The sequence below is a fragment of the Pseudorasbora parva genome, chromosome 21 (genome assembly GCF_024679245.1).
Source record: "Pseudorasbora parva isolate DD20220531a chromosome 21, ASM2467924v1, whole genome shotgun sequence".
NCBI lineage: Eukaryota > Metazoa > Chordata > Actinopteri > Cypriniformes > Gobionidae > Pseudorasbora > Pseudorasbora parva.
In genome coordinates, this window is record NC_090192.1 from 11633107 (window position 1) to 11661019 (window position 27913).

Here is a 27913-nt window from a genome sequence, read left to right on the forward strand (position 1 = left end):
GATTCACTGTGGTTCACTTATAAGTATTTATATTCTGACTATTTTAAACCCGTTGGGTCGCCACCACTGCAGAGTAGCACAGTACCTGCGGGACTCGTCATAGACATAAACAGAGAAGTAGCTCCGACTACAAAGTTCCTTCCCCAAGACACTAGTAAGTTACATAGTGTTGCTTTAAGGGTGCTTTCACACCTCTCATTTAGTACAGTTGAATCGTACTAGAGTTTGTTTCCCTCTTTGGTGCGGTTCGTTTGGTCAGGTGTGAAAGCAGCAATCGCACTCGGGTGCGCACCAAAAGCGGATCAAACAAACCAAGGAGGTTTCGGTACGCTTTTGAAACTGGAGCAGTTCGTTTGTGGTGAGAATGTGATCCGACCTCGAACAGAACCAACTGCAAAAGTACTGATCTTTTTTGGACTAAACCAGCTTATGTGAACACGTTATGTGCATGATATTACCTGATAGATCTTTGGCAATATTTTCGGAAGATAAGTAGGTCAGAGTTAAGAATAATTTATGCACATCTCCACTTGAAGTGATGAGCGATGTGCGCTCGCCGTTCGCAGTGCATTAGAATGTTGTTTTCAAGTCGCATCCACGCTTCATTATAGAAATGTATTGTTTGCATACTGTGTTAAACACAATGTAGTAGATTATGGCCAGGGACAAAACTAGCCCGCGCAGTCGTCTCTCCATAGTGTTATTATAGTTTGCTGGCTTTTTCTCTTCTGTTGGAATTTTTCCACATGTAAATTCTAACCAATCGAAAAGCAGTTTTGGAAAAACGCCATGGCCAGTGAGTGATCTGGATGTTGTCACGTGCCTGCGTTTTGGTTCGTTTCAACTGGTTCGAACCAAAGCAATCGGTGTGGTGTGAAAAGGAACCAAAAAGCTGAACAACAATGTATAATTAATTGTTTGCCCTTGGTTTGGACCAAATGAACCGAACTAGAGATGTGAAGGCACCCTTAATCACTTGAGGCGTGTGGTGTTCGCCTGGCTTGTGCCGATGGACAATCGGCATCACGATGGTTGCGCTCCAACCATTGCGAGTCTAGTCGAGTATGACAGTCCTCTTCTATAGTTTTTATACATATATACATACTACATTTTGAAATATATTAAATGCTTAAACCTCCATTTTATAAGCATTATCAGTAGATAATGGTAACCTAAAGAATAAGAAAAGTAAATATTAGTTAAAAGATTTGTTTTATAGCCCATTTCCCCTCAAAGATGTCGTCATGCCTGCTTTGCACTTTGAGATGAATGTAAGGCACGAGCTGGATGGAAACCTTTTCGAATATTTTTATCTTCATGTTTTCTCCTTATGTTGCAAAGTGTAAAAGTTCTGAAGAGCGAATTTTATCTTCCACAGGGTCAAGACATGTAGGCTATGTTTGATAAGTAACATTTAGGCTATGTTTGATAAGTAACTGTACTTATGCACTGCCAGAGAAAACGAAAGTTTAGCAAAGCGCCATTGTGTGAAATGCTCTATTTAAATAAACTTGACACGCATTACCAAGTCTAATAACAAGCACAAACTGGGGTAAATAATCTAAAGTTATTTGTGTAAGAAAAATATCCATATTTAAAATTTGAATGTAAAGTTCCGGCCGATCACCTTCTGCGGAAAAGTGTTGGAAGTGCCTTCTCGGAGTTAAAGATGCATACATGGCGTCTGACAAGCGTACTTGGTAGCGTAAGCCTTTAAACTGCTGAGGCACTTTCAACACTTTCCATAAGCTGAATACGGAAGGCGATCGCCGAAACGTTACTTTATTAAGTTTTAAATATGGATATTTTTCTTACACAAACGCATCTATTCACTTTAGAAGGTATTTATGAACCTCCCGGAGCCGCGTGGAGCATGTTATTTGATGGACAGGTGCATTTTATGGACTTCAAAAACAGAGCAACAATCTTTACAAAGTTTGGATTAGCCAGGACTTTTTTTTAAACTCAACTATAGTGTTCTGTGAGTTAAACTCGATTTTATATTTTCTTCATCTAAAAGAATGTCATATACACCCAGGATGTTTTAAGATATTTTTTTTTTTTTAAATTTAACAATGTTTAACCTCTCATATGTGACAATGATGCCAGTCAGTTTACCAACTAAAATTGGCAACTTTTTCTTTTTGAATAAATGATTTATAATTCAAATTCTTTCAGGCCTATAAGGAGAATGTGTTGGAGGTGATGCTGAACGGCTCAGAGAAGGTTCCTCCTCTGATCACGGACTATAAGGAGTATCATACGGACACCACAGTGCGTTTTGTTATTAAGATGACAGAAGAGCGTCTGAGAGAGGCAGAGGCAGCCGGACTTCACAAAGTCTTCAAGCTACAGAACCTGCTCACCTGTAACTCCATGGTGAACAACACGCACCACATTTTACACCTCGCAACATCTGTTAGTTTGTCGCCTAATCCTGAAATCATCTTCTGTTGTCCATCTCCTCCTCATGCAGGTGTTATTTGATCATGTGGGCAGTCTGAAGAAGTACGATTCTGTTCAGGACATCTTGAAGGATTTCTTTGAGCTTAGAATGAAGTATTACGTCCTCAGGAAAGAGTGGCTGCTAGGAATGCTGGGAGCTGAAAGTGCCAGACTCTCCAACCAGGCCCGATTCATTCTGGAGAAGATTCAGGGCACGCTGGTCATTGGTGAGACATGCTTTGTTTTCCCTTTTTATCATTGCTTTCACACCACACACAAAAGCAGCACGTATTAAAACACGGTGTGGATCCAGAAGCATAGATGCAGAAATTTGAAACTTTTTTTTTTTGTGCTGTCTATTTTTCATGGTGTCAGTGGGTCCTTAATGTCTTAAATAAGGTTTTCCTTAAAGTCTTACAGTCTTAAATTCAGATTTTGATGGGTAAAACATTCAATGGCTTAAATATTTTTGGTCAAATTACAAAATGATCAATTTTCTCAAGTCTAACAGACACAGTGACTGTTATCATTGGACAAACCACAGATCCATATTCTTATTTTATTACTGACCATTTACTTGAGAACTTTTTACTAGGGGTGTAACTAGTGTTGTCACGATACCAAAATTATGACTTCGATACGATGGCATACTAAAATACCTCGATACCAATACTAAATCGATACCACGGTAAAAAACAAACAAAAAAACAGATATGACAACAGAACGTATTTTTTATTTTTACAAAAAATTTACTTGGCCAGCATGTTCCTGCCCTGGTTTTTGACCATTCCCTCCTCTTATTGCTATAATAACTACATGCGTGAACTTCTCAACAGGTTGGGTTGACCAAAACCTTATTTTATGATATGAGTAATTTAATATTTTTTAAATGTAATCTTATAATTATAATATTTTTAATTGTATCTTTTTTTAAAAATAAGCAAAAAAATGTAATTACAAACAATATGACAAAAACAGTGATTTTTTTTTTTTTCCAGCTTCATTAGGTCTGTTTAACAGTAGGCAAGTCAAGAAAGAAATTAAATAATCAAATATAAAACTGCTTACTTAGTCTCCACTCTATAATTTAACTATACACTGATTCTTAATAAATATATTTTATTTATTTGGCCAAGCATGTGGTGGTTTTCTATTTTTCATTGTTTGCTTAACATTAATCACACAGAATATTAGGTCTGGTTTAAGACCTGCACGGCTCTTATTACCTCAGTTGTAAGCTACACGATCACTAAAGACATATCCGACTGTGTTTACCTGAATACTCGCCAGATCGTGCATTTTTAAATATGTTTGCCCATTAAAACCCAAATAATAATCCGCAAAAGAACTGAATGGCGATCGCATGTTTGTTTTCTGAAAGGCGTACGTGCACGGTTCAGGTCAAAGTCCAATAGTGCAAGCACGTCCCGCGCCGCGCTTTTTCTTCTCATGCGCTCATATTTCTGTTGCTTTGTTTTTCATGCGCTGCGCGTATATATTTAACTCTTCTACTTCCAATGTTTAGTGAACGGTGGAAGCAGAGCTCGCACACGTCCTGACACCTGCTGTCACACATCCACGCAAATTAAAAAATACAGCTCGTATTAGCGCTGTCCTCCTTAAAGTACCGGTACTAATAAAAATCCATATCGTACCGTTTGTAATAGCAGGGTATCGCAATACTTTTCTAGTACCGGTATATCGTGCAACACTAGGTGTAACGATATACCGTTAAACAATATATCGTAATATAAATATGACTCTGTATCGTTGATGTAAACCATGTAATTCGCATTAGTTGTTTTATCAAAGGCTCAACTTCCTGTGGTATTCCTATTTATAAAGTATAATTCACCTAAACGCATTTACAAATGTAAACTCAGTCATCATTTACTCACCATCATGTTGTTTTTCGTTTAACTTCCAAACACAAATTAAGATCTTCATGAAACCGCTCGGGTCCGCTCAGCCCTGTTTGATCTTAATTACTCTGTGTGTACTCCACAGTACTCCATAGTTTAAGAAATGCTACACTTCAGAATATCGACTTTCTGCTGATTCGGATCAAATCAGAAGAAAGTAGAATCGCGATTTCATGTTTTAATCTTTTTTCTCTCCACCATAATGCTTCTCATCTATACTATTTTTAGAAAACAAACCTAAGAAGGAGCTGATCCGCATGCTTCAACAGATGGGCTACGACTCCGACCCTGTTAAGGCATGGAAAGAGGCTCAGGAGAAGGTACGCATCACAACAGCCTGGTGTCAACCGGAGTTCTTTTGTTTTCTTCCTTTGACCTTACCTGCATGAGTATAAATTTCACTATTTGGTAGGATGCTGAGGAGGACGCTGGGGAGGATGATGAGGAGAAAGAGGAAGAGACCTCTGGCCCTGATTATAACTATCTTCTCAACATGCCCATGTGGTACCTGACCAAAGAAAAGAAAGATGAGCTGTGCAAACAGAGAGATGCTAAGGTGACTAGGAGTCTATGGATGGAAACAGCTGGTGATTTTAGTGTAGCAGTGGAGTAAAGGTTAACGCTTGTTCTGCAGATGACCGAGTTGAACACGCTCAAGGTGAAGGAGCCCACTGATCTATGGAAAGAAGATCTGGCAGCTTTTACTGAGGAGCTGGAGGTAATTGAGGCTACCATATCATTTTACGTTTGATACTCCTTTATTTAAAATTAAACTTATGAAATGACAACTTAATGTAGGCTTTTCTTCCCACAAAGCAAAAACATCTGGCCTTCACAAATCACTAAATCCATAATTTTGAAAGTCATCAATGGTTATCTCTGTTTATAGCGTGTAGAACAGAAGGAGAAAGAGTCACAGACTATGCCTCAGGTGAAAGGTAAAGTAAGCAAATCAAAAGTGAAGGTGAAGAATGAGACTATGCCCACCCCGCAAGGCCGCCGTGTCATCCCCCGCGTTACCAGCACTATGAAGGTCCAGGCCGTTAAGAAGGAGGGAGCCAAGAAAGGCAAAGCTGCAAAGGTACGTGTACAGAATTTTGTTCGAATGCTCACTCACTAAAAAATAAATTTTCAAGAATGCTGTGATTTACTGTGATATTACCATGAATCATTGTTTAATATATAAAAATAGAGGAGGCGGGTGTGGAGGAGGAGTCATTTATTCCTCTGATGGCAAAGGTTAATTTTCAGCATCATTTCTCTAGTCACACGATCCTTCAGAAACCATTCTAATATGCTAATTTGTGTGGGACTGGAGAGGGTTCCATTGTTTTTCATAACCAGGAAATGTATAAGTTTAGCTGATCCTTAGGGGATACTTGTGTGTATTTTTAGAAAGAGGCTGGTGTGGTGATGAAGATGGAGTTTGATGAAGCAATCGCAGCAGCTGATGGCTCTGACATTGGACTGACTGCTAGACTCACTAAAAAGATCAAGAAAGAGCCAGCCAAAGAGAAAAGTAAGAACACAGACATGTACTATATGAAACTGGAGGAAGACTGCTGCTTTTCGGGTCTCTAACAGTAAATGAAAACAGTATGCAACATAAGCTTCTACTCACCATTGTGTGCAGCAACAGTGGCTGTTCATGCTGGACAGGTCATGCCATTTTTTCTGCTTCAAGTTTTTTTTTTTTTTTTTACTCCTAGCACAGACATTGTAAGCATCTGCAAACATCAAGCAGAAGTCTAGATTTTCATGTTTAGCAGACACTAATGTCATATGGGTGCAAACTGTAATGAAACCATACATTTCTGAAGACCTGAAACTTAAAGGTACACCCTTAAAACTAATCCTCTGTGCAGTGCAAGCAGATCATACAAATGTATATGAATTTACTAGGGCTGGGATAACATGTCGACGCAAAATATGCGTGTCGATTCGTCAGACTCAAAATAAAGATGGCGGCGCTGGAGAGTAGCAACCATAGATATACATACTAAAGTATATTATGTAATTAATATAAGTATATTTTTTATTATGTATATCTATGGTAGCAACACGAGTGGCTCCTCAGACTTCCAGAAGTGCAAGGCTTGCGGGATGGCACGTGGTGCGCACGGAACAAGCGCTCTTAACACAGGCGCGCATGCACCCGTTTTGTTGTCACGGCTACATAAACAAATTTCTTCACACAGGAAGACAGATGTTTTGGTAATCTTTTATGTATTTTAATCACAAAAACAAACGTTTGCATCAAGTGAAAGCATCGGCATATTGGCTACCTACATAATAAGCGGTTTTAAATTTAAAATGTTCAATGTCTTATCGTGCTGATGTGACCGAGGGTATCCATCCTCTAAGTGAGTACAGTTTCATCCCAGGACTATTCCGGTTTTAAACGGAATATTGACGTCCGTAATGCACTCTACATGTAACTGTTTTCACTGTCATGCCGCGGATGCGCGTGGCGATTCTGTTGCGTGTCAGCAACAGGGCGGCCGTGTGGGCGATTTCTCTGCCTTTGCACACTAGAAGCATGTCTGACGCGGCGCTGCTATTGATGCGGAGGGAAGCCCTATTCTTAATGTTAAACATAAATAGCCTACTGATACAGCAAAGACAACGTCGGCAGTGGCCTATTGACCACATATCTATGGTATTGCCGGCAAAATAGGCTACAGAATATTTCTTTCTGTATTGACATAGCAATATTTCAAAATTGATAATTGTCTAGTTTAACATAAATGCAGCTATAGGCCTAATTGTAATAATAAAAAACGACACTTTCAAACATGAAGATGTAATTTATTAATATGTATTCGTGTCAAAATTATATATAAACATCTTTTCCTATTCTGTTTTGCCTGGAGACGCTTCCAATTTAGAATTTAGTTAGAATTTACCATGAAGGGACTTGCCAGGGGTTTATGTGTAGTGCAGAGCTCCAGACTATCATTTGAGAGTAAGTTAGTTCTACCGAGGGTGGCACCAGCACCTGATATGATCACACAATGTCCATTTATGCAGCATTACCAATGCGTGCAAAAATTTGAATGCTTCTCACTGGTTTTAATTGGGATGTTAATACTGCAGCGACTTTACTACACTGTGCTGGGACATCCTGGGAGAGTGTTTGGTGTGACATGATCAAAGATCGACCCACAAGTAAACCTGTTCTGAGCTCTTGTTGCAGTGTCTATAATTGGTACTAGCTGATAAATGGTCCAAACCTCACACTTCAAATGAGAAGCATGGGTCCGTTTCATTTGTCCTTGTTTTTTGTTGTTGTTTTTTCCCTATATGCAACGTAAATGGCAGCTCTTGTTATTTGAAATTGTGGTGGTGACACCAGTGCGACCTCTAACAAAATTGTCGCACGGGCAAGAAAGTGTTGCAGTCTGGAGTCCTGGTGTAAAAGCATGGAGTTTTGATCCTCATATTTCCTAAGCTGTGTCAGGCTCAAAGTCAGGCAAGCAGACCACCCTCACCTTTAAACCGGTCCAGAAAAAGAACCCCTGGTCTTCTGAGGAGGAAGAGTCCAAGTCTGACATGGAGTTCATCCCTGAGGAAGTGGCTCCAAGAGAAAAGAGAGGTCGCAAGGGTGAGGGTCTTTTTACACACATATTATAGATGAAATAGAAATGTTCATGTCAAATAATGCCATAATACCTTTTTATTTTAACCCTTAAAGGGTTAGTTCACCCAAAAATGAAATTTATGTCATTAATGATTCTAATGAACCCTAATGTCGTTCCACACCTGTAAGACCTCCGTTCATCTTCGGAACACAGTTTAAGATATTTTATATTTAGTCCGACAGCGTATCTAAGTGTATGAACACTATACTGTCCATGTCCAGAAAGGAAATAAAAACCATCCTCAAAGTAGTCCATATGACATCAGTTAGTTAATTAGAATCTCTTGAAGCATCGAAAACATCAAAAATATCAAAAACTACGACTTTATTCAGCATTGTCTTCTCTTCCGCATTTGTTTTCAAACCTCAAATAAAGATTCAGATGGTCATGAATCAGCGGATTGATTCATGATTTAGATTGCGTGTCAAACTGCTGAAATCACTTGACATTGGCAGTCTGAATCATGAAACAAAACGCTGATTCATGACTGTTTGAATCTTTTTTTGAGGTTTGAAAACAAACGCGGAAGAGAAGACGATGCTAAATAAAGTTATTATTTAGTAGTTTTTTATATTTTTGTATTTTCGATGCTTCAAGAGATTCTAACTAACTAACTGATGTCACATATGGACTACTTTTATGTTTTTATTCTCTTTCTGGATGTGGACAGTATAGATCTTTATTCTGAAAATGAACGGAGGTCTTACGAGTGTGGAACGACATTAGGGTGAGTCATTAATGACATTAATTGCATGTTTTACCAAATAAGGGAAGGAGAATTTTCAAGGTTATAAATTATCCAGTGATATTTAAAGAGCTTCCAGTATGCAAATCATAGAGATCCTACACGTTTTGACATTTATTTCAAAGAAAGTGTAAAGGAAAAAGTAAATGGGAAACTGATAAGTGAATTTGAGAACTCAAAGCTAATACGTTTTTGCGTGTCCTGGCACAGCGTGTCCTCTGCCTCTTAAAAAGTTTCAAAAGTTGATAAATCTGTCTGGGGAAAATTAAGACCCTTAAAGTACTAAAAGGTCTTAATCACAACGATTTTGAGGTGTAACATTTTGTTCGAGCTTTGTCAAGAGTTTGACTCCAAAATGTATTCATGTATATATTTATTTTCATCACTATAAGTATTAAAAAACAACAACAGGGTGCTCAGTCTGAGATCGGCTCGGGGCGTGCGCGCTAGGGGTGGATATTGCGGGTGATTTTGAGTTGTGGCAGGTAAACTCGCTTCACCTACCGGCCACCGTGGCGGGTAAATAAAAATAGGCCAGTAGAACTAGGCCGATATGGCTAGTTGTTTCTGTCATCAAAACATTTTGAGAAGGTCTTAAAAAAAGTCTTAAAAAGGTATTAAAATTAACATCAGGATTCCTGCATATACCCTGTTGCAGCTGCGGCCGAAAAGAAGTACAGTCTGTCAAGCAGTGAGGATGAGTTTGATGACTGGACGAAGAGCAGTAAACAGAAGCGTGCTGTCACTGACGACGAGTCCTTCATCCCTGAACCCAGTGGTGCACCTGACAGTGACATGGGCTCCCCTCTTCCCTCACCTGTTGTGTAAGACTGTCATGACTTGCTTTTTGCTTCACAGATCTTGTCTGTTCTCCATTACATCTCTTATAACACTCCTTTATCCTTTCAGGAATAAACCACCAGCGAAAGCCAGCAAACCAAAGGCGGAGAAACCAGAAACCAGCAGCAAGTCCAGCTGTAAGTACCGCACAATTCTCTGCCCATCACAGATCACTTCTTTAGCTTTTCTGTAACATCACCTGACAGTTGGTTTGTTTGTTCACTGTTAAATTAGCTCTTTCTGAGACCAGCCAAGAGCCAGCTCCTAAACCTGTGAAAAAATCAGCTGAAGGAGCCGCCAAGAAACCTGCCGCAAAAAAGACGAGTGCTGCTTCAAAGAAGAAAGCAACAGGTACTAGAATGTTGTCATTTTTTTAGGGAACAATTGTTCTTCGAAGTAAAATACATGGCCTCAGTAATAAAATGGTATGTGCTTAGTCATACTGAAAATCAGTATAAATAACTGTTTTAAATCACTAATTGTTTCACCTTTCTAGACACGAAACAGCCCTCAATCCTTGACGTGCTCTCCAAGACAAGTCCTAAAAAACCCAAAGCCACCAAGAAGCCTACTGCTCTCAAACTATCTTCCACTGACTCGGAAGGAGCAGCCCCTGCTGTAATTAAGAAACCAGCCAAGAAGAGGAAGACCGCTCTGAGCAGTGACCAATCAGACAGCTCGGACTCTGACAGTGGCAATCTCATGGCTCGCCTCAAGGGCAAAAGCACTGCTGGAAAGGTAGTTTAGCACTTAATTGTTGAGTAAAATTTGAATTTTAACTCCAAGAGCCAGCTGTATGATGATTTTTTTTATTTATTTTTAAGCAAAACTACATGCTGTTGATCTAGGGCTGTAATCAACCAAAGAAAATCTTGGTCGACCGAAGTCCTAAAAATTTTGACAAAAAATTACATTAGGAAATAAAATGTTTGAATGAATCAGCTGCGCACTGTGCGCAGTATTTTGTAGCTTTGTCTGCCTAAATTAATTTTAAGTAAACGCAAAAAACTAGTAGTCTTTTTGCAGTATATTAAATTGTTTTTGACAAAGTGGCAACCTCCGGCGATCTCTCTTGAAGCCAATACGGAAGTAATGTAAACTGCAATCCCTCAACTGTCCTCTAGAGGCAGGCTCCAGAAGGGAGCAGAATCTCATTGAGCCCCATGTTAAAATTCTCAACTTTACAGCAGAAAAAAACATGTTTACAGCCTGGTACAAATTGTGATTTTTGGCGTATAAGGCTAATTTTGACCTTTATAACAACTGTGAGGGGGTGAATTTTTTTATAACTCATTCGTTTATGTCATATAAAGCCTTACATTTCTTCATAATTATTTTGAGGAATATGCAACATAAACATAATGTAGACAATTTGTTTTTGTCAAATATTACAATAACTGACAGATACTATCATTTCAGCTTTGCGGCTAACACACCAATAGACTATTAACTTAAAGTTTATACTTTTAAAAATTAAAGGCACGTCCACTTTAATTAAAAAGTAATATTTATTAAACAAGCCAGATCGAGCAGAAACAAAATTAAGTCCATAACTGAATAATAATGCATGGGTCCAAACTAATACAAACAGTGGGCATCGCACAATAGGCTCCAAATAAAAAATAAAATGATGCGCCTCCAATTATAAAAAATGATTATAACACTAAAACATTGAAATATGCCGATTTTGATATGTTCATATAGCCTACTCAAAACAAACAACCTAACACAGACAAATTAGCTTGCCGGTGATATGACATATTTGTGGTCGAGCTGTGATATGCATTGCGAACTGTTGCTTGCAAAATTCGCATTCAATCTTTTTTTCTCCATCTTCTATTTTTTTAAGTGCTGCCACACACTGCTGATGTCTTCGTTGACATATTAGAATAGGTCTGACTATGAAAACGCTCTCTCAATTAATCAAATAATATACAGCAAAGTAGCCTACTTCAGTCTTGTCTCTCTTCTCCAGTGGGTTGGGCTAATCCAAACGAAGTGAAAACAAAGGGGGTGTTCTGAAGACAGACGATTTACCTGTGAAACGAGTGCTCTGAAAACACCCCTATTAACAGTTAGTGCTTTCCACCTGATGAAATTAGCGCCACAAAAAATCGGCCAATCAGAATTTTGGCCGAACCAGAACGTATTGACTAACAATCGACTGGAAGATTACAGCCCTACTTTGATCATAAAACAAAGCATTTAAAGGGTTACTTCAGCGATTAGCATATGGCTTTGTATTGGTAGAAACCCTGGAGTATATTCGAATGATATCAATAATAAATGCAAATAAACTGTTAGTACACAGTGCAAGCATTAAAACCAATATACATGATTTAGTAGCTAAGGATTTATTGATAAGCTTGTGATTTTAATTATTTAATTTCCCATTTCAGAAAGCGAAGAGCTGGGATGATGATGACAGCTTTCACCTGGAAGAGAAGGCAGGGACGTCTGCAGCTCCCAGGAGCCGCGCTGCCCGCACCACCAAACCTGTGACCTACGCTCTCGATTCAGAGTCTGATGACTATTAAATGCTCTGAAATAAGCCTGTATTAATTATATTCAGAGATGTTAGATTTAGTGTTTTTATTTGGAGATAAAAAAGAAGAAAATAAACCTTAAAATAATTCAGCTTTAACTGTAATGCAGAAAGCCGGTTTTATCTTGGCTTTTTTTAGAGAGACTGACAGAACTGGCCACAAATATTTGACTTGGTTTCTTAGTTTCTCACCTTGTTCAGTGTTGCTTTTTATACATGTTGTCTTGTCTTGTAAATATTTTATATGTTCTCTTTTCTATTCAAAGCTTGTAATAAATGTTTCAGAAATCTTTGAGATTTGTTTGACTGGTTTTTGAGAAGGCTATCGACTTGTTCCTGTTTCCTGCAACCGGTGTTGAACATAACTCGTCTCATGACTTCATGCATTACTTTAGTTACTTGAAAAAAGCAATCCGAATATATTTAAATTTACGACAAATGTAGTTACTTTTCCAAATAAGTACTTTGCTTTTCTATTTATTGACTGCATGTTGAGAGAAATGGGGAGCAAGTGCAGAGGTGTGTGTGCTGTGAACATGTTGGTTGGTTTTAGACTAAATGCAAGCAGCACTAAAACAGATTCAGTATTTTTAAAAATAAAAATGGTGCAATGCAAACTGAATATAACAATGTTAAATAATTCTACTTTTGTATTTAATTTCTTTATGACCAGTGTATTTTACTGCTGACCTTTAATCAATTTCAGCTGTTCTAATCAAAAATGACTACATAAAAATCACATTTTTATTTATTTTTATTGATAGTGAGGCTAGGCCCAAAATCGCATACTCTTAAGTATGGTACTTAAAATTAGTGATTCGTGCCTGCCAAAAAATTGTTTCTTAAATGGAAGGCTGCATCCTACGAAGGGTTAATATCGGCTGCCTGTCATCAAATGTTGCCGAAGGCCATCTCAATTTGAAGGATCCTTTAAACGTCATCCTTTTTTTTCTTTTTCTTTTTTGGATGCATCCTTCGCGGCCTTGAATCACCCACAATACTTTGCGCATTCCAATTCATGAAGAGTTGGAGAATCACAGAGTTTGTTGTACTGAGTTTCATGAAATGTAAGATGGAAAATAATGTTTTCGGACATGAATGCATAGATGTTAATGGCTAAAGCGGTGTTCTCATGATTGATAGGTTGTCCCCTCACGTCAGTAAAAAAAATAAGAGTAGAGATGTCATTGCAAGGGCACACAAATGTAAAAAAAATATATATATGCATTGAACGCCAGACACCTTGTTAATGTTTAAAAAAAACGAGCATAACATGTTCAGGTCAATGTGTTTGAATAATTTTGATCCCACATTTATATAAATTTGACTGGTAGTCCACTGAATTTTTAGGTATAATATGTAACAGATTTTATTTTGCTATCCTCACTTACATAAATGAACTACTGTCCTGCATCCGCTAGTGAAAAATATCTGGTGTCTGAATAATTTTTGGTTTGACTTAATATATCAAGTATAATTGTTCTAATATATATCATATTTGCTAAATGTAAAGTCTATAGAACATAATGATAACAAAACAAGATGATAATCCTTGCAAGTACCCAAGCATGATCAATTAAATACTTTTTTTTTGTTATGTGAGTGGTCAGTTGTGCTATCCTGCAGTCTAATAATTTTGTACAGTCCAAAATAACTGACAGGTGTTATCGTTTTTTTTTATAGCAGTCGATTTTAGCTTCAGTCCTCTCTAATCATTCCACCCTCAACAATCCAATCCAATATTTTAAACTAATAAGCAGGATATTACCATTACATAATTCTGTTGTTGCAAGACATACAGGGTGGAACTCAGCACGACCCTTTTTGTAATACCTCACTGCGGACAGGAGATGGTAGAATTGTCTAATTTTCTCACAGCACTGTTTTTCAGGTCTATCTTCTCTCTTTTGCTCTTCTCTGTTACTGAGGCAGTTGTGTTAAGCAATGCAAGTATAATCCTAATGTTATACGTTGGTCCAAATCACTGATCTATAAATGTATATAGACCAGTGGTCACTCTTATCATAAGACTTTTCTCACAGAATTTTATATTTTAAAAAGTTATATTTAAAAATAGATTTATATTTAGAAAAAAGGTCTGTGTAACTGCAATTGGGTTCTGCGCAACACACTTTTGTGTTCTGTAAAACAGGTCATTAGCTTTAGCGTTTTTTTTTTTGTTTTTTTTTTGTATTCTATTCTTAGACGAAAGGAACAGAAAAGGGTTAAGGAGAAAATGTTTTTATTGCAATACTCTTTCTTTATTTCACTTAAAAGACTTGACTTAAACTTTACTTAAAAATCCTTGTACACATTCCCAGTGTATTGTATAATATAAAATAAATATATATAAAGATTTACAGTGGCAGCTCAGAGATGTACAGTAGTATTTAAGTATGAAATTGAATGAATAAATGTAGGCTAAAATTAAAACTACATATTCCTCAATATACAAGATTGATTAAAAGCTACTGTATTAAAGGTGTTTTTTTTTTTTTAATTAAAATTATTTTAGAGGTCCACTTTAAGGAGAAGCGGTTCACTATAAGCTGCACTTCTGTCAATTGAAGACCTCCTTTCATCTCATAGACGCACACAATTTTACTTTCACTTTAGGTTTAACCAGAGGTGGAAAAAGTACATAACTCTATTACTTGAGTCAAAGTAAAAGTACCGCTGGTCAAATATTACTGCGTTACAAGTGAAAGTTGTAAAAACAGATTTTTACTCAAGTAAAAGTACAGAAGTATTTGTTTTCAAAAGTACTCAAGTATAAAAGTAAATTTCCTTTTTTATGCCAATGCATTATTTTATTATTGTTGTATAAATGCACACTGTCATCATGGTTTAAGCCAGTCAGTGATGCTCCATCTGACATACTACCATACGACTAACTTTAACTCATTTAAAGACTTGTATATAAGTTACAAAGCTGCTGTCACTTTAAGGCCGAATGCACGGATCCAATACACTGATACAAATCTGATATTCTCCCAACTTTACTCTTCTCTTTCTCCCAGACATTTATATTTTTAATATTTTATAAGACATGCACCAAGTGTATGCCAACTAAACTAAGCTTGATTTTTTATTTTCTATTTTTTTTTTAACTGAAACAGTTTCAAAGTATGGTTATGGGTACACACACTTGTGCCTAAGAACAGTCTTCTTCCATTTTGCTATGAACAGATAAGTGTTCAAAAAAAGTTGGGGAAATGTATATGACTATAAGAGTGATTCCTGGTAGACTGTCTGAAACAACAACAACAAAAAACCTTTTAAAGAAGGAAAAAAATCATCCACCGGCGTCGTTGTATGAATGGGTGAATGCGAGGCAAAAATGTAAAGCGCTTTGGATGGCCATAGTGTCTGTTAAAAGCGCTATATAAATGCAGTCCATTTACCATTTACTTGTTAGAAATGTAGTGGAGTAAAAAGTACGATATTTGTCTTTCAAATGTAGTGAAGTAAAAGTCATACGTTTCCAGAAAAATGTATACTCCAGTAAAGTACAGATACTCAAAAAGTGTACTTAAGTACAGTACTCAAGTAAATGTACTTAGTTACTGTCCACCTCTGGATTTAACCGACTGTGTTTATATGTTAACCTTGTGTGTATTTGACAGTATTAGCGCAGACTGTCCAGTAATCACGTGTGTTTGACAAACGTTTAGTGCGCGCTCAATGCAAAACAGCGCATAGCACGCGAATGAAATGTTTAACAGGCAAGGCTTTAAAACGGGTAAACACCCCTTAACTTTAGTGCATATGAGTGGATATTTGCTCATATCAGCAGTAGACTCACAGGCACACTCAAACAGAGCTGAAATAAACGGAGAGAAATGGAAATAATTGATTAAATGCAAACACGAAAAAAAACGAAATTCACCAGTGCGTGAACCGTGAAAGGTGTACCGAACGGTTCAATATTATTTGTTTTGTTTATTGTTAGTACTATAAATCTATATTAAATTATTATGGGATCTCCTTCAATGCGTTCAAAATCTTTACTTTTTAAAATGATTTTTTGAATTTTTTTGAGATATATGACAGCATATTTATTGATCAAAAATAAATTATTTTATTCATCAAAATAAACAGAGAATAGTTAAAACTTTACTAAAGTGATTGTTTTGAACAAATATTACCTTAGACATTATTAAAAACATCTTAGCGAAAAACATGTTAGCGAAAGTATTTGTGTCAATACTGTGTGCCTTTTGCCCCATGGTGAGCCTTTTACCTAGCCTGACAAGCCAGACCCACATCAAGATGTTTGGTCTGGAAACTCACCATTGACAGGGCTCAATCCGAGGGGCGGGATAAACGGTTGTCTTTCAAACTCCCTCTGCACGTGATAGGATAGAGCTACAACCAACCAGAGCAACAAAGGTGAAGCGGAGCTAGTAAAATGACTAAACTCTTGCCGTATCCGGTCGGCAAAACTCCTAACACATCTTCCCTTTTTAAGAATGACTTCAGTGCCGTTCTTTGTTCTTTTCTCAGAGAAAAGTTTAACTCCAAGTCTTCCAGAGTCGCGGTCAAAGCTGATTCGAAAGACGTTCGCGAGTTTCTGTGTTTACTAAAAGTAGCATGCAAGCTCAACTCAGCCATCATTATGTTAAGCCCCGCCCACTGACTCTATACACAATGTGATTGGCCTGACCAGACTTTGGCTTTTACAGCTCAGAAGTGTATTGAGAATTGCTAGACGACACTCGCGGCAGATTAGATTTGCTGCCGCTAGGGTGCGTCTAGATTTCTAGGCTACCTTTTACCTCATGTGTGGGGTAAAAGGCCCCCCTGGTCACCGCATACATTTTTAAGATTTTTAAATAAAATCACTTTTTTGATTTATTTTTACTCAAAATGTGTTGCTCCATAAGTGTTCAATAAAAACATATATTTTTTTTGTATATCAAAGGAGTAGTGAAAAACACATTTTTCTTAAAGGGTTAGTTCACCCAAAAATGAAAATTATTTCATTAATTACTCACCCTCATGTCGTCGGACACCCGTAACACCTTCGTTCATCTTCAGAACACAAATGAAGATATTTTTGTTGAAAGCTGATGGCTGAGAAAGGCTTCAGAGAGGCCTCCATTGGCATTCAGTACATTCCCACTCACAAGACCCCAAAAGGCACTAAAAACATTGATACAAAGTCCATCTCACTACATTGGCTGTACAATAATGTTACAATGCGACGAAAATAGTTTTTGTGCGCAAAAAATAAATAAAAATAATGACTTTATCCACCAAGTTTTTGTCTTCCGTGTAGGTCTCGGACGTGAACTCATGCGACAGCGGCGCTCCTCTTCTGGGTCATGTATCTGACCGGCGGATCTGCGTCATATTATCGCGCATGCGTCGAGTTCACGTCAATATCTTGGTGGATAAAGTCGTTATTTAGATTTTTGTTTGCACAAAAACAATTTTCGTCGCATTGTAACATTATTGTACAGCCACTGTATTGAGATGGACTTTGTAGCAATGTTTTTAGTGCCTTTTATGGGTCTTGTGAATGGGACTGAATGCCAATGGAGGCCTATCTGTTCTGAAGCCTTTCTCAGCCATCAGCTTTCAACAAAAATATCTTTGTTTGTGTTCCGAAGATGGACGAAGGTGTCCAACGACATGAGGGTGAGTAATTAATGAAATAATTTTCATTTTTGGGTGAACTAACCCTTTAAGTTGTGCCTTTAGCCCCATAATACCAATAAAGGGACCATTCTCTTAATTATTTCCAGAGCTGTATATAAATCAAAATAGAGAAGAAAACACAATTGCAATTTTCGTTTCACGTCAACTTTAAATCCCCAAAGCAACACCACCGTTCTAAGGTAAATGGAATCCTGTGTTATCTTGTCTTATTTCCCACCACTCATACTTAATTAAGAGTTAACAATTAATCCCGGCTATTCATAATCTTTATTCATTCTTATTTGCGTAGTTGCGGTGTCAAAAACCATTGGATAAATAGAGTGCAGCTGGCTTAAATAGCGGCTTGTCTCGCACTTTTGTATCAGTGAGAAAAAAATTCACCACATAAATCTCCTTGGCTGTTTAACCAAATGTGGTGTTTCTGTGACTACAAACCTGTAATCTGAGCAAAGTCCCTTTCAAGGAAAGTCAGCCTGTGGCCATATTTGCACTGTCTCCGGATAGCTATTTCGGACATCCAAAGCCCTGTCCCAAATGGCACACTTCAAGTCCACTTGCGGTCTTGTGGACTTACAATGGCCGCCACATGCGCATGTCCGTTAAGTCCACAAGACTGTAGGGTGTCCTTTTTGTCATTTTAGGTTTCAGAAGTGCGCTCTTGATGCATATTTTTGCCGAGCCCGCAAGCTCTGCAGCAGACTTCCACCCCGACATTTAAAGTGGCATTACGTCACGAAAGTGTGGACTCCGAGGAAGACTGCGAAGGCCTAGGGTTTCCGTTTGGGACAGGGCAGCCTATCTATTTGAATGGGGAAATCTCAAAAACTTGCCTCATTAACATAACACATGCCCCTTTTCCTCCAAGGCAGTTTGAGTCCTGGTTCAGAGCCAGAGCCTGGTTCAAGTTTTAGGGTGTTTTCACACTTGGGTCCTCTTTAAAAGAACCAAACTCAGACTCCTTTAAGTGGACCAAGAGGTGAACCAGGTGAAAAAGGACCCAGTTCTCTTTACGTTCACACTGTCCCTGTACCTTAAAGAGGACTCGGATCCTTTTTGGTCCACTTTAGTAGGAATGCGGTCTCAGACCCCTTTGTGTTCAGACTGTTGCTTTTTGGATCTAGTCCAGTTCAGTGTTCGATGGCTGACCCTACGGCCTTCAACATTTTATCCCATTCGCTTACATTGTTTGTTCCTCAGTAACCAAGATATTTGTTTGTAAAGATTAGGTTATTATTATTTTTTATGGCATTGCTACAAATGCTGTTGAATTAAAGCTGCAGTCCGTAACTTTTTGCACTCTAGTGGTTAATAAACAGAACTGCATGCATCTTGCGGAAGAACATTGCAGCCGGAGCTACTTCTCTCTGTTTATGTCTATGGCAGGTCACCAGTGATGGGAATAACGGCATTATAGATAAACGGCGTTACTAACGGCGTTCATTTTTTTCAGTAACGAGTAATTAAATGAATTACTGTTTCCCCCGTTACAAAGGTGTTACCGTTACTGAGAATAAACTATAATTACTGAGAATAAACTACGCCGTTACTATAATTGAGTTCGCTAAAGCAGTTTTCATCCGAACAGGCGCACTCTGTCAGCGGACCTGCAGCTGTGTGTGTGTGTGTGTGTGTACGCGCGCATGCGACCAACAATCAGGAGTCAGAGCGACATCATGTTCAATGACTTCAAAGGTAGCTTTCGCAAACTGGAAGTATAAACACTACTTTTCCCTCATTGTCCCACAGCAACATTAAAATAGTGTAGATTAGTGTACAATATTTTATAATGATTTATTCTATTTAGTGTCCATTTCATTCATTTAACATTAAATATTGGGGGCATCCCAGTTATTTTACATATTTGAACATTTAAAAAAAGTTATAAACACTTATCTGTTCTACTCATTTCAACTGACTTAAAAAAAAAAAAATTATATGACTTATAGCAACTTTTTTTTTTTTTGTACAGTAACGCAAATAGTTACTTTCCCTGGTAACGAGTTACTTTTATTATAGAGTAATTCCGTTACTAACTCAGTTACTTTTTGGAACAAGTAGTGAGTAACTATAACTAATTACTTTTTTAAAGTAATGTTCTCAACACTGCGGATCACGCAGGGACTGTGCTCCTCCGCAGCGGTACCTACCAGTCTGGCCTGAAATAGTCCCAATATAAATACTTGTTATAAGTGTACCATAATGATCCAGGGTAAGACAAAAACACGGTTTGGAAAATGGATTCATGTTGTACATTCTCATTATATAATTTTTGTAAATCTTGAACACAAAAAAAGTTACGGACAGCAGGTTTAAGTAGTTTATCTTTTTATACAAAAATATGATAATTTTTTGCATTACTACATATTCTTGCACAAGCTATATCACACATCCACCTTTGTAACTAAGATTTATTTTGATTTTTTTTCCTTGATTCACGTTTATTTCATTGCAGAAGGCAATGATAACATCACATACAAAAGATAAACAATACAATAAAATAATTTAAAATAATTTTCCAGGAAATTTTTTTATGACTGCTACAAATGCTGTTAAATTAAGCTGTTTATCTTTTTATACATATATATATATATATATATATATATATATATATATATATATATATATATATATATATATATATATATATATATATATATATATATATATATATATATATTGCAATTCTACACCCAACCTCCATTCATTTTGAATAGTTTTCCTTAATTCATATTTATTTTATTGCAGAAGGCAATGATAGCATCACCATTCAAGGAACAGCGAACAGAAAAATCAAGTAAGCCCAGGGCGGTTTGTGTTCAGACTGCCTGTTTTCAGCGAACCGTACCAGAAGATGAGATCAAACCGTACCCAGACCACCTCCTGACACCTCCTATAAAGGGGTCTGAGATCAAGAGTGTTCACATATGGGCCAAAAATCATGCAAACTGCGCTCAGACCCATGAAAAGGACCAAGTGTGTTCTTTTGAATCAGTCAGTGGCTGGGAGCTTTTGTGTTTTACTGTGACCAGCAAGACAAACAGAAACCTTTGACCACTATTTTTGAAATAGCAGCTAAGAACGATGGATTATTCCCGTTATTCTCGATTCTAGTCTCCGTCTAACTATGGCGAGCTACACAAACATTCACTGCGTTTGGATGCCATCGTAGGTTCGCAGAGCCATGAGCATTAATAGTAACGCAACATCCGCCATTGTTGATGCGTGTTTGTGTTTGGCACTCCCACACTAGCATTGCTGGGAAAGAAGAGACATAGTGATTTAAGAACTGGCTCTGTGGTGGCTCTCTAGCCAGTGGAAAGGCAAACCGGTTCTTAGAAGTCTTGCTAGTCAAACCGACTCTGAAATCATCAATAGCACTAACTCTGAACTAGCACAGATACCTGAACAGAGACCTGCACATGCAGTCCTTTTACAAACTTGTCCACGCTTAGTGCTCAACCAAGCATAAATCATTTTACACGGCTCCCTGCAATTATCAATTCTGATTCTTCAATCAATTCTCCGTGCCATAGCAGTCTGTTATTCCATGCAACAGCTGCTATAACTGACAACAGACAGATCAAGTGGGTACTACGAAAAATCTTAAGGTAATAACATATGTCAAAATGATAATTGTGTTAAATTATTGGCAAGCAGCCACATAATAAGCAGAGTATTTTTGCAGTGGGAGCCCTGAAGAGGTTTCTTTTGTATAACAATCTTCTGACTCTTTCCCTTAGCCTTGCCGTGCCCTCCATTTTTATTTATTTTTTTTTTATTTTTTTTATAAATGTGCCATTGTAGTTTAGCTTTTGCAAAAGCAGCGGAACAGGATTCATAACACTGGGTGAAAGGCAATGATAACTCCCTTTTCAAATTGCAAGTGTGAAATGTTCCTCTCACCAAGGATAAAAAGTTCAGAACTATAATATCGTGGGGTTAAGCACAGTGTGAAAAGCACTGCAGTGGATTAGTGTAATAAGTTGTTTGTACTGACCGGTTTATTGTTTATTTGGATTAATCACAGTATATTATAAGTTTATAGATTTGCTTAAAGAATGGAATAAACACTCTCTCTCACACACACCCTTACGAAAGAACATATATTTACCAATATATTATATTTACAATATATTACAATATATTGTAAATACATGGAATAATATATTGATGGTATTATACAATATATTATATATTCCTGTAATATATTGCAAAATATGCAAAGGATTGCCGCTTTCATATTGCAATATATTGGAGAATATAAATATTAAATCCGATATATGTGAATATATTGCCTAATGTTTTACATGATATTTTCCAATATACTGCAATATATTTTTGTTTCGTAAGGGCACACACACGTGCACACACGCACACACACACACACACACACACACACACACACACACACACACACACACACACACACACACACACACACGTTGTGTTTCCATGTTTTATGGGGACTTTTCATAGGCATAATGGTTTTTATACTGTATAAACTGTTCTATCCTACCCTACACGGCCCCTGCCCCTACACCTACCCATCACAGGAAACATTCTGCATTTTTACATTTTCAAAAAACATCACTTAGTATGATTATATGCGTAGTTATACGCATAGGCTAGGATTTCAGATATTGGACTCTTTGTGGGGACATTTTGACAGACATTATGTAGGGTTTACCGTGATATAATAAACATTTATTTGTATAGCACATTTCATACATGAAATGCAACTCAAAGTGCTTCCCAAGCGTAAAACAAATAATAGGAACACAAATTCACACAAGGACGGTAACCAACAGACAAGTGCAAAATATAAAATAAAGTAATTTGCAATATATCAACTCAGTATCAGTAAAGAAACCTTCACATCATATTATTATTCTGATAAGCAACTTGAAAGAGATATGTCTTAACCCGCTTTTTAAAAATATAAATGCTTGGAGCCTCTTTCACTTCATTAGGTAGGGAATTCCAAATATTTGGAGCATAGTGGCTAAAAGAAGAACCACCAGATCGTTTATGAACTACTGTATATTGTGACAAAAGATTAGCAGTAGAGGACCTCAAACAACGGTTTGGAACATGCAGGTCATTCTCCAAAAAGGTGCATATTGTGATAAAAGTTCATTATTTTCCATAATGTAATGATAAAAATTTAACTTTCATATATTTTAAATTCATTGCACACCAACTGAATATTTCAGGTCTTTTATTGTTTTAATAGTAATGATTTTGGCATACAGCTCATGAAAACCCCAAATTCCTGTCTCAAAAAATTGGCATATTTCATCCGACTAATTAAAGAAAAGTGTTTTTAATACAAAAAAGTCAACCTTCAAATAATTATGTTCAGTTATGCACTCAATACTCAGTCAGGAATCCTTTTGCAGAAATGACTGCTTCAATGCGGCGTGGCATGGAGGCGATCAGCCTGTGGCACTGCTGAGGTGTTATGGAGGCCCAGGATGCTTCCATAGCGGCCTTAAGCTCATCCAGAGTGTTGGGTCTTGCGTCTCTCAACCTTCTCTTCACAATATCCCACAGATTCTCTATGGGGTTCAGGTCAGGAGAGTTGGCAGGCCAATTGAGCACAGTAATACCATGGTCAGTAAACCATTTACCAGTGGTTTTGGCACTGTGAGCAGGTGCCAGGTCGCGCTGAAAAACAAAATCTTCATCTCCATAAAGCTTTCAGCAGATGGAAGCATGAAGTGCTCCAAAATCTCCTGATAGCCCGCTGCATTAACCGTGCCCTTGATAAAACACAGTGGACCAACACCAGCAGCTGACATGGCACCCCAGACCATCACTGACTGTGGGTACATGACACTGGACTTCAGGCATTTTGGCATTTTCTTCTCCCCAGTTTTCCTCCAGACTCTGGCACCTTGATTTCCGAATGACATGCAACATTTGCTTTCATCCAAAAAAGTACTTTGGACCACTGAGCAACAGTCCAGGGCTGCTTCTGTAGCCCATTTCCTGCACACGCCTGTGCACGGTGGCTCTGGATGTTTCTACTCCAGACTCAGTCCACAGCTTCCGCAGGTCCCCCAAGGTCTGGAATCGGTCCTTCTCCACAATCTTTTTCAGGGTCCATTCACCTCTTCTCGTTGTGCAACGTTTTTTGCCACACTTTTTCCTTCCCACAGACTTCCCACTGAGGTGCCTTGATACAGCACTCTGGGAACAGCCTATTCCTTCAGAAATTTCTTTCTGTGTCTTACCCTCTCGCTTGAGGGTGTCAATGATGGCCTTCTGGACAGCAGTCAGGTCGGCAGTCTTACCCATGATTGCGGTTTTGAGTAATGAACCAGGCTGGGAGTTTTTAAAAGCCTCAGGAATCTTTTGCAGGTGTTTAGAGTTAATTAGTTGATTCACATCAGGGCTGGACTGGTAATCTGGCATACCGGGCATTTGCCCGGTGGGCCGACGCACTTTGGGGCCAGTATGTGTTTTTTTTGTTTTTTTTGTACCACTGACAACATGCAGCGACAGCGGCCCATTGGTTTGTCTTCTGAATTGACAAGCCGAAGCGCGAGAGACCTCCCCTCCATATTAGGCGCTTTTTTTATTTTATTTATTTATTATTTTAGCGCATGGAAGTGCAAAAGGCGAATATCCGCACAACGCAGCGCTGCTGACGAACGCTGCGTTTAAATACTGCTCTATGAATGGCACTTTGACTTATTTTGTTTTATACAATTGTGTGATATGGAAACATTACAGTTCTGTGTTGAATCAGCTGAAAACAGCCGCGAGCATGTTGCCTATTCATGACGAGGTAAAGTGGAAATCGGCAATACACACAAACGTTTCACTTTATTAGCAGAACCACAACATACTCTGCAGCTACTAACATAGATTAATATTGCAGAATATAAATAACTTTTATAGAGGCTGTTTTCGTATTTTCTACAGGTGTTTAATTTTTTTTTTACTTACAAATATAATAGTTTATTATATATGTTTTATATAGGTTAGTTTTAGAAACCATATAGCCATATAATGAGGAGCCAGGTTTTTACAGTCAATGTTTTTTACCCTGTGACTACAATGATCGTGCATTTAAATGAAACTGGTCTACAGGTAAACTATAGTCTATAAAACAGCTTTAAGTCTGGATCCCATGAATTAAGGACAAAGCTTTTTTTTCCTCTTTAAAAGTTATATTAACCTTTTTTAATAGATTTAATGAAATTTAATAGCCTGATGAAAGATAGATATCAGTGTCTTACTTAAATGATGTGTTATAACTCTTGAAAAATATGATTGTTCAACCCAAAAATGTGATCATTTACTCACCCTAATGTCATTCCAAACCTAAATGAATTTATTTCTGTGTAGCATAAAATAAAATAATTTGAGTCAGTTTTTTTGTTCATACAATATTCAAATGGTAGCCTAACCAAAATGGCTTGGTTGCCAACATTCTTCAAAACATCTTTTGTGTTTCCCAGAAGTCATACAGGTTTGGAATGACACGAGAGTGATTAAATGATCACAACATTTAAAAGCAGTAAATTTACTTTACTGCATCCTCAAAATCATCAGTGCTTTACTGCCAAGGGCATTTCTGTGTGACAAAAAAAGCAATATTAAGTTTATCTGCATTTGCTGCAAATGCGATAATATCTATCATTATTTGTCCTTGTCCTAGTTTTATTAATATACGCCAATTTATGGTCCCAACCCCAGCAAAAACATTCACGGGGAACTCATGGGCCGGGTTCTGGGGATGCCAGAGCCGAATTTTAGCCCCAGTCCAGCCCTGATTCAGATGATTAGGTTAATAGCTCGTTTAGAGAACCTTTTCATGATATGCTAATTTTTTGAGATTTTTGGGTTTTCATGAGCTGTATGCCAAAATCACCAGTATTAAAACAATAAAAGACCTGAAATATTTCAGTTGGTGTGCGATGAATCTAAAATATATGAAAGTTTAATTTGTATCATTACATTATGGAAAATAATGAACTTTTATCACATATGCTAATTTTTTGAGAAGGACCTGTATTTTGACAGTCTGAAATGTATAGAGGTGCCAGATTATGCAGGTTTTATAAACCAATAAAATAACCTTAAGGTCAATCCTTTGATGAACTGGTAACCAATGTAATTCAAATAAAACCGGTGTAATATGCTCTCTCCTTTTAATTTCATTAGTCCTCTGGCAGCTGAATTCTGTATCAGTTGTAGCTTTGCTATAGAGCCCTTAGGTAAGCCAGTATAAATAGCATTACAATAATCAAGATGAGAGAAGATAAAAGTATGGATGAGTTTTTTAGCATCATCCAGGGTTAAAAAAGGACGAATCTTAGCAATATTTCTCAGATGATAAAAGCATGTTTTTGTCACTTGATTAATATGAGACTTAAAACTCAGGTCTATAATAACACCAAGGTTTTTTTTACTTCCTTTTTAATTTGTAGGGCTAGGGTACCCAATCCAGCTTCTATTCTCTCCCGCTCTTGTTTTGGGCCAACAATAAGAATTTCAGTTATTTCTTCATTTAGTTTCAAAAAATGTGTGTTCATCCACTTTACAATGAAATGTATAACTGTATATCATCAGCATAAAAATGATAGTTCATATCATGATTTTGTATTATGCTACCCAGAGGGAGCATGTACAATGAAAATACGACAGGCCCAAGGATTGTTCCGTGTGGAACACCATGCAATATTTCATGTGTCTATCTAAAATATATGAAAGTTAAATTTTTATCATTACATTGTGGAAATTAATGAACTTTATCACAATATGCTAATTTTTTGAGAAGGACCTATATATATATATATATATATATATATATATATATATATATTTGTATATGTGGTTTATAGGGACTCTGTATAGACATAATGTTTTTATACTGTACAAAATGTGTATTCCATCACTTTACACTAACCCTATATAACCATATAAATAAGAACACTCACTCACTCACTCACTCACTCACTCACTCACTCACTCACTCACTCACTCACTCACTCACTCACACACTCACTCACACACACACTGTGCCTGCGGGTGTGTAGCCACATGTATGCAGATTGGGTTCTTGTATTCCTTTGATCCGCATGAAGGGAATTATAGATGGCTTTTACGTAACGGTTCTCCTGCCCAAAGAGGAAAAAAAGATTAACGTCTCAAACTTTATTCTGCTTTACTCTCAGTGTTTTCCTCTCTCCCTTCTGAAGCCCGGCAGGCTTGTGTGCGGTGTGGAGCTGTGTCTGTATTTAGGTCAACTCACTCAACGAGTGATTCTCTGCATTGAGAACAGGATCAGAGAGGAGCGGTGGGAAATATAGGTGCCGGTACTCCCCTTTGCATACATATGAGGGAATAGAAAAAGGAAGATTTCTGCCAATTGGACACATTAACTCCAAAAAAATAAGATAAGAACATAAAATATTTTTGTTCATTTACTCACAATGCTGATATCTTGACAGAACTGATATATATCCTATATTTGCTTGATAATTGTCTGTTTAGAATCCATAGGGCTGTTACAATATGCCAAAAACCTAGTGGCTGGTTTTGCCAAAGTTTGTCATTTCTAATGTTTTAAAGTGGGGGATGAAATGCTATTTCATGCATATTGAGCTTTTTACACTGTTAAAGACTTGGATTCTCATGCTAAGCATGGACAAAGTTTCAACAATGAAGTTGGACATTTGATTATGTCCCAAGAATACTCCTTTCAGTTTCTCACAAGTTTCGTAGTCTTTCCGAGTATGACGTTAAGCGTGACGTTAACAATGGCGCAATTTCCTTGTACAGGCCGTACAGGTAATTCTCCTGGAAGGGTGCGTCCACCCGTCGACCAGAACATGAGAGCGAAAGCAGGACTTCAAGAAATCAACAATGTCACCAAACAAGTGTGTTTTTGGTTGTCAGGGCAAGACAACTTATATATTAAAGTATGGCTGTGAATCAAGTGTAGAAGTTGGTATCATTGCATGGATGTAGTTTTCAGTGAAGTCCTGCCAAAACTCAGCCTTGATGGAAGATATATCTTAATCTAACTGTGCAGGATTGTTTATTATGGCATGTGGCTCTCCAGGAGCCTGTACCATGATGGTAGTTTAACAAACT

The 27913-nt window shown here is 37.5% G+C and overlaps 1 protein-coding gene across 2 annotated transcripts in view; it reads left to right on the forward strand.

Moving 5' to 3' along the window:
- top2a (DNA topoisomerase II alpha) overlaps window positions 1–12432 on the forward strand; it is a 34715-nt gene extending 22283 nt beyond the window's left edge. Inside the window, exons 23-35 of one of the 2 annotated variants that reach the window (XM_067429850.1) lie at window positions 2179–2379; window positions 2477–2672; window positions 4597–4688; window positions 4781–4924; window positions 5003–5086; window positions 5258–5449; window positions 5764–5887; window positions 7829–7972; window positions 9413–9578; window positions 9664–9731; window positions 9829–9945; window positions 10091–10332; window positions 11994–12432. In XM_067429850.1, coding sequence (XP_067285951.1) covers window positions 2179–2379; window positions 2477–2672; window positions 4597–4688; window positions 4781–4924; window positions 5003–5086; window positions 5258–5449; window positions 5764–5887; window positions 7829–7972; window positions 9413–9578; window positions 9664–9731; window positions 9829–9945; window positions 10091–10332; window positions 11994–12131 — 1908 coding nt within the window. In that variant the 3' untranslated portion in view covers window positions 12132–12432. Of the gene's footprint in view, window positions 1–2178; window positions 2380–2476; window positions 2673–4596; window positions 4689–4780; window positions 4925–5002; window positions 5087–5257; window positions 5450–5763; window positions 5888–7819; window positions 7973–9412; window positions 9579–9663; window positions 9732–9828; window positions 9946–10090; window positions 10333–11993 lie in introns of both variants that reach the window. The other variant, XM_067429849.1, reaches the window with a different exon arrangement.
- Window positions 12433–27913: the final 15481 nt, after the last annotated feature.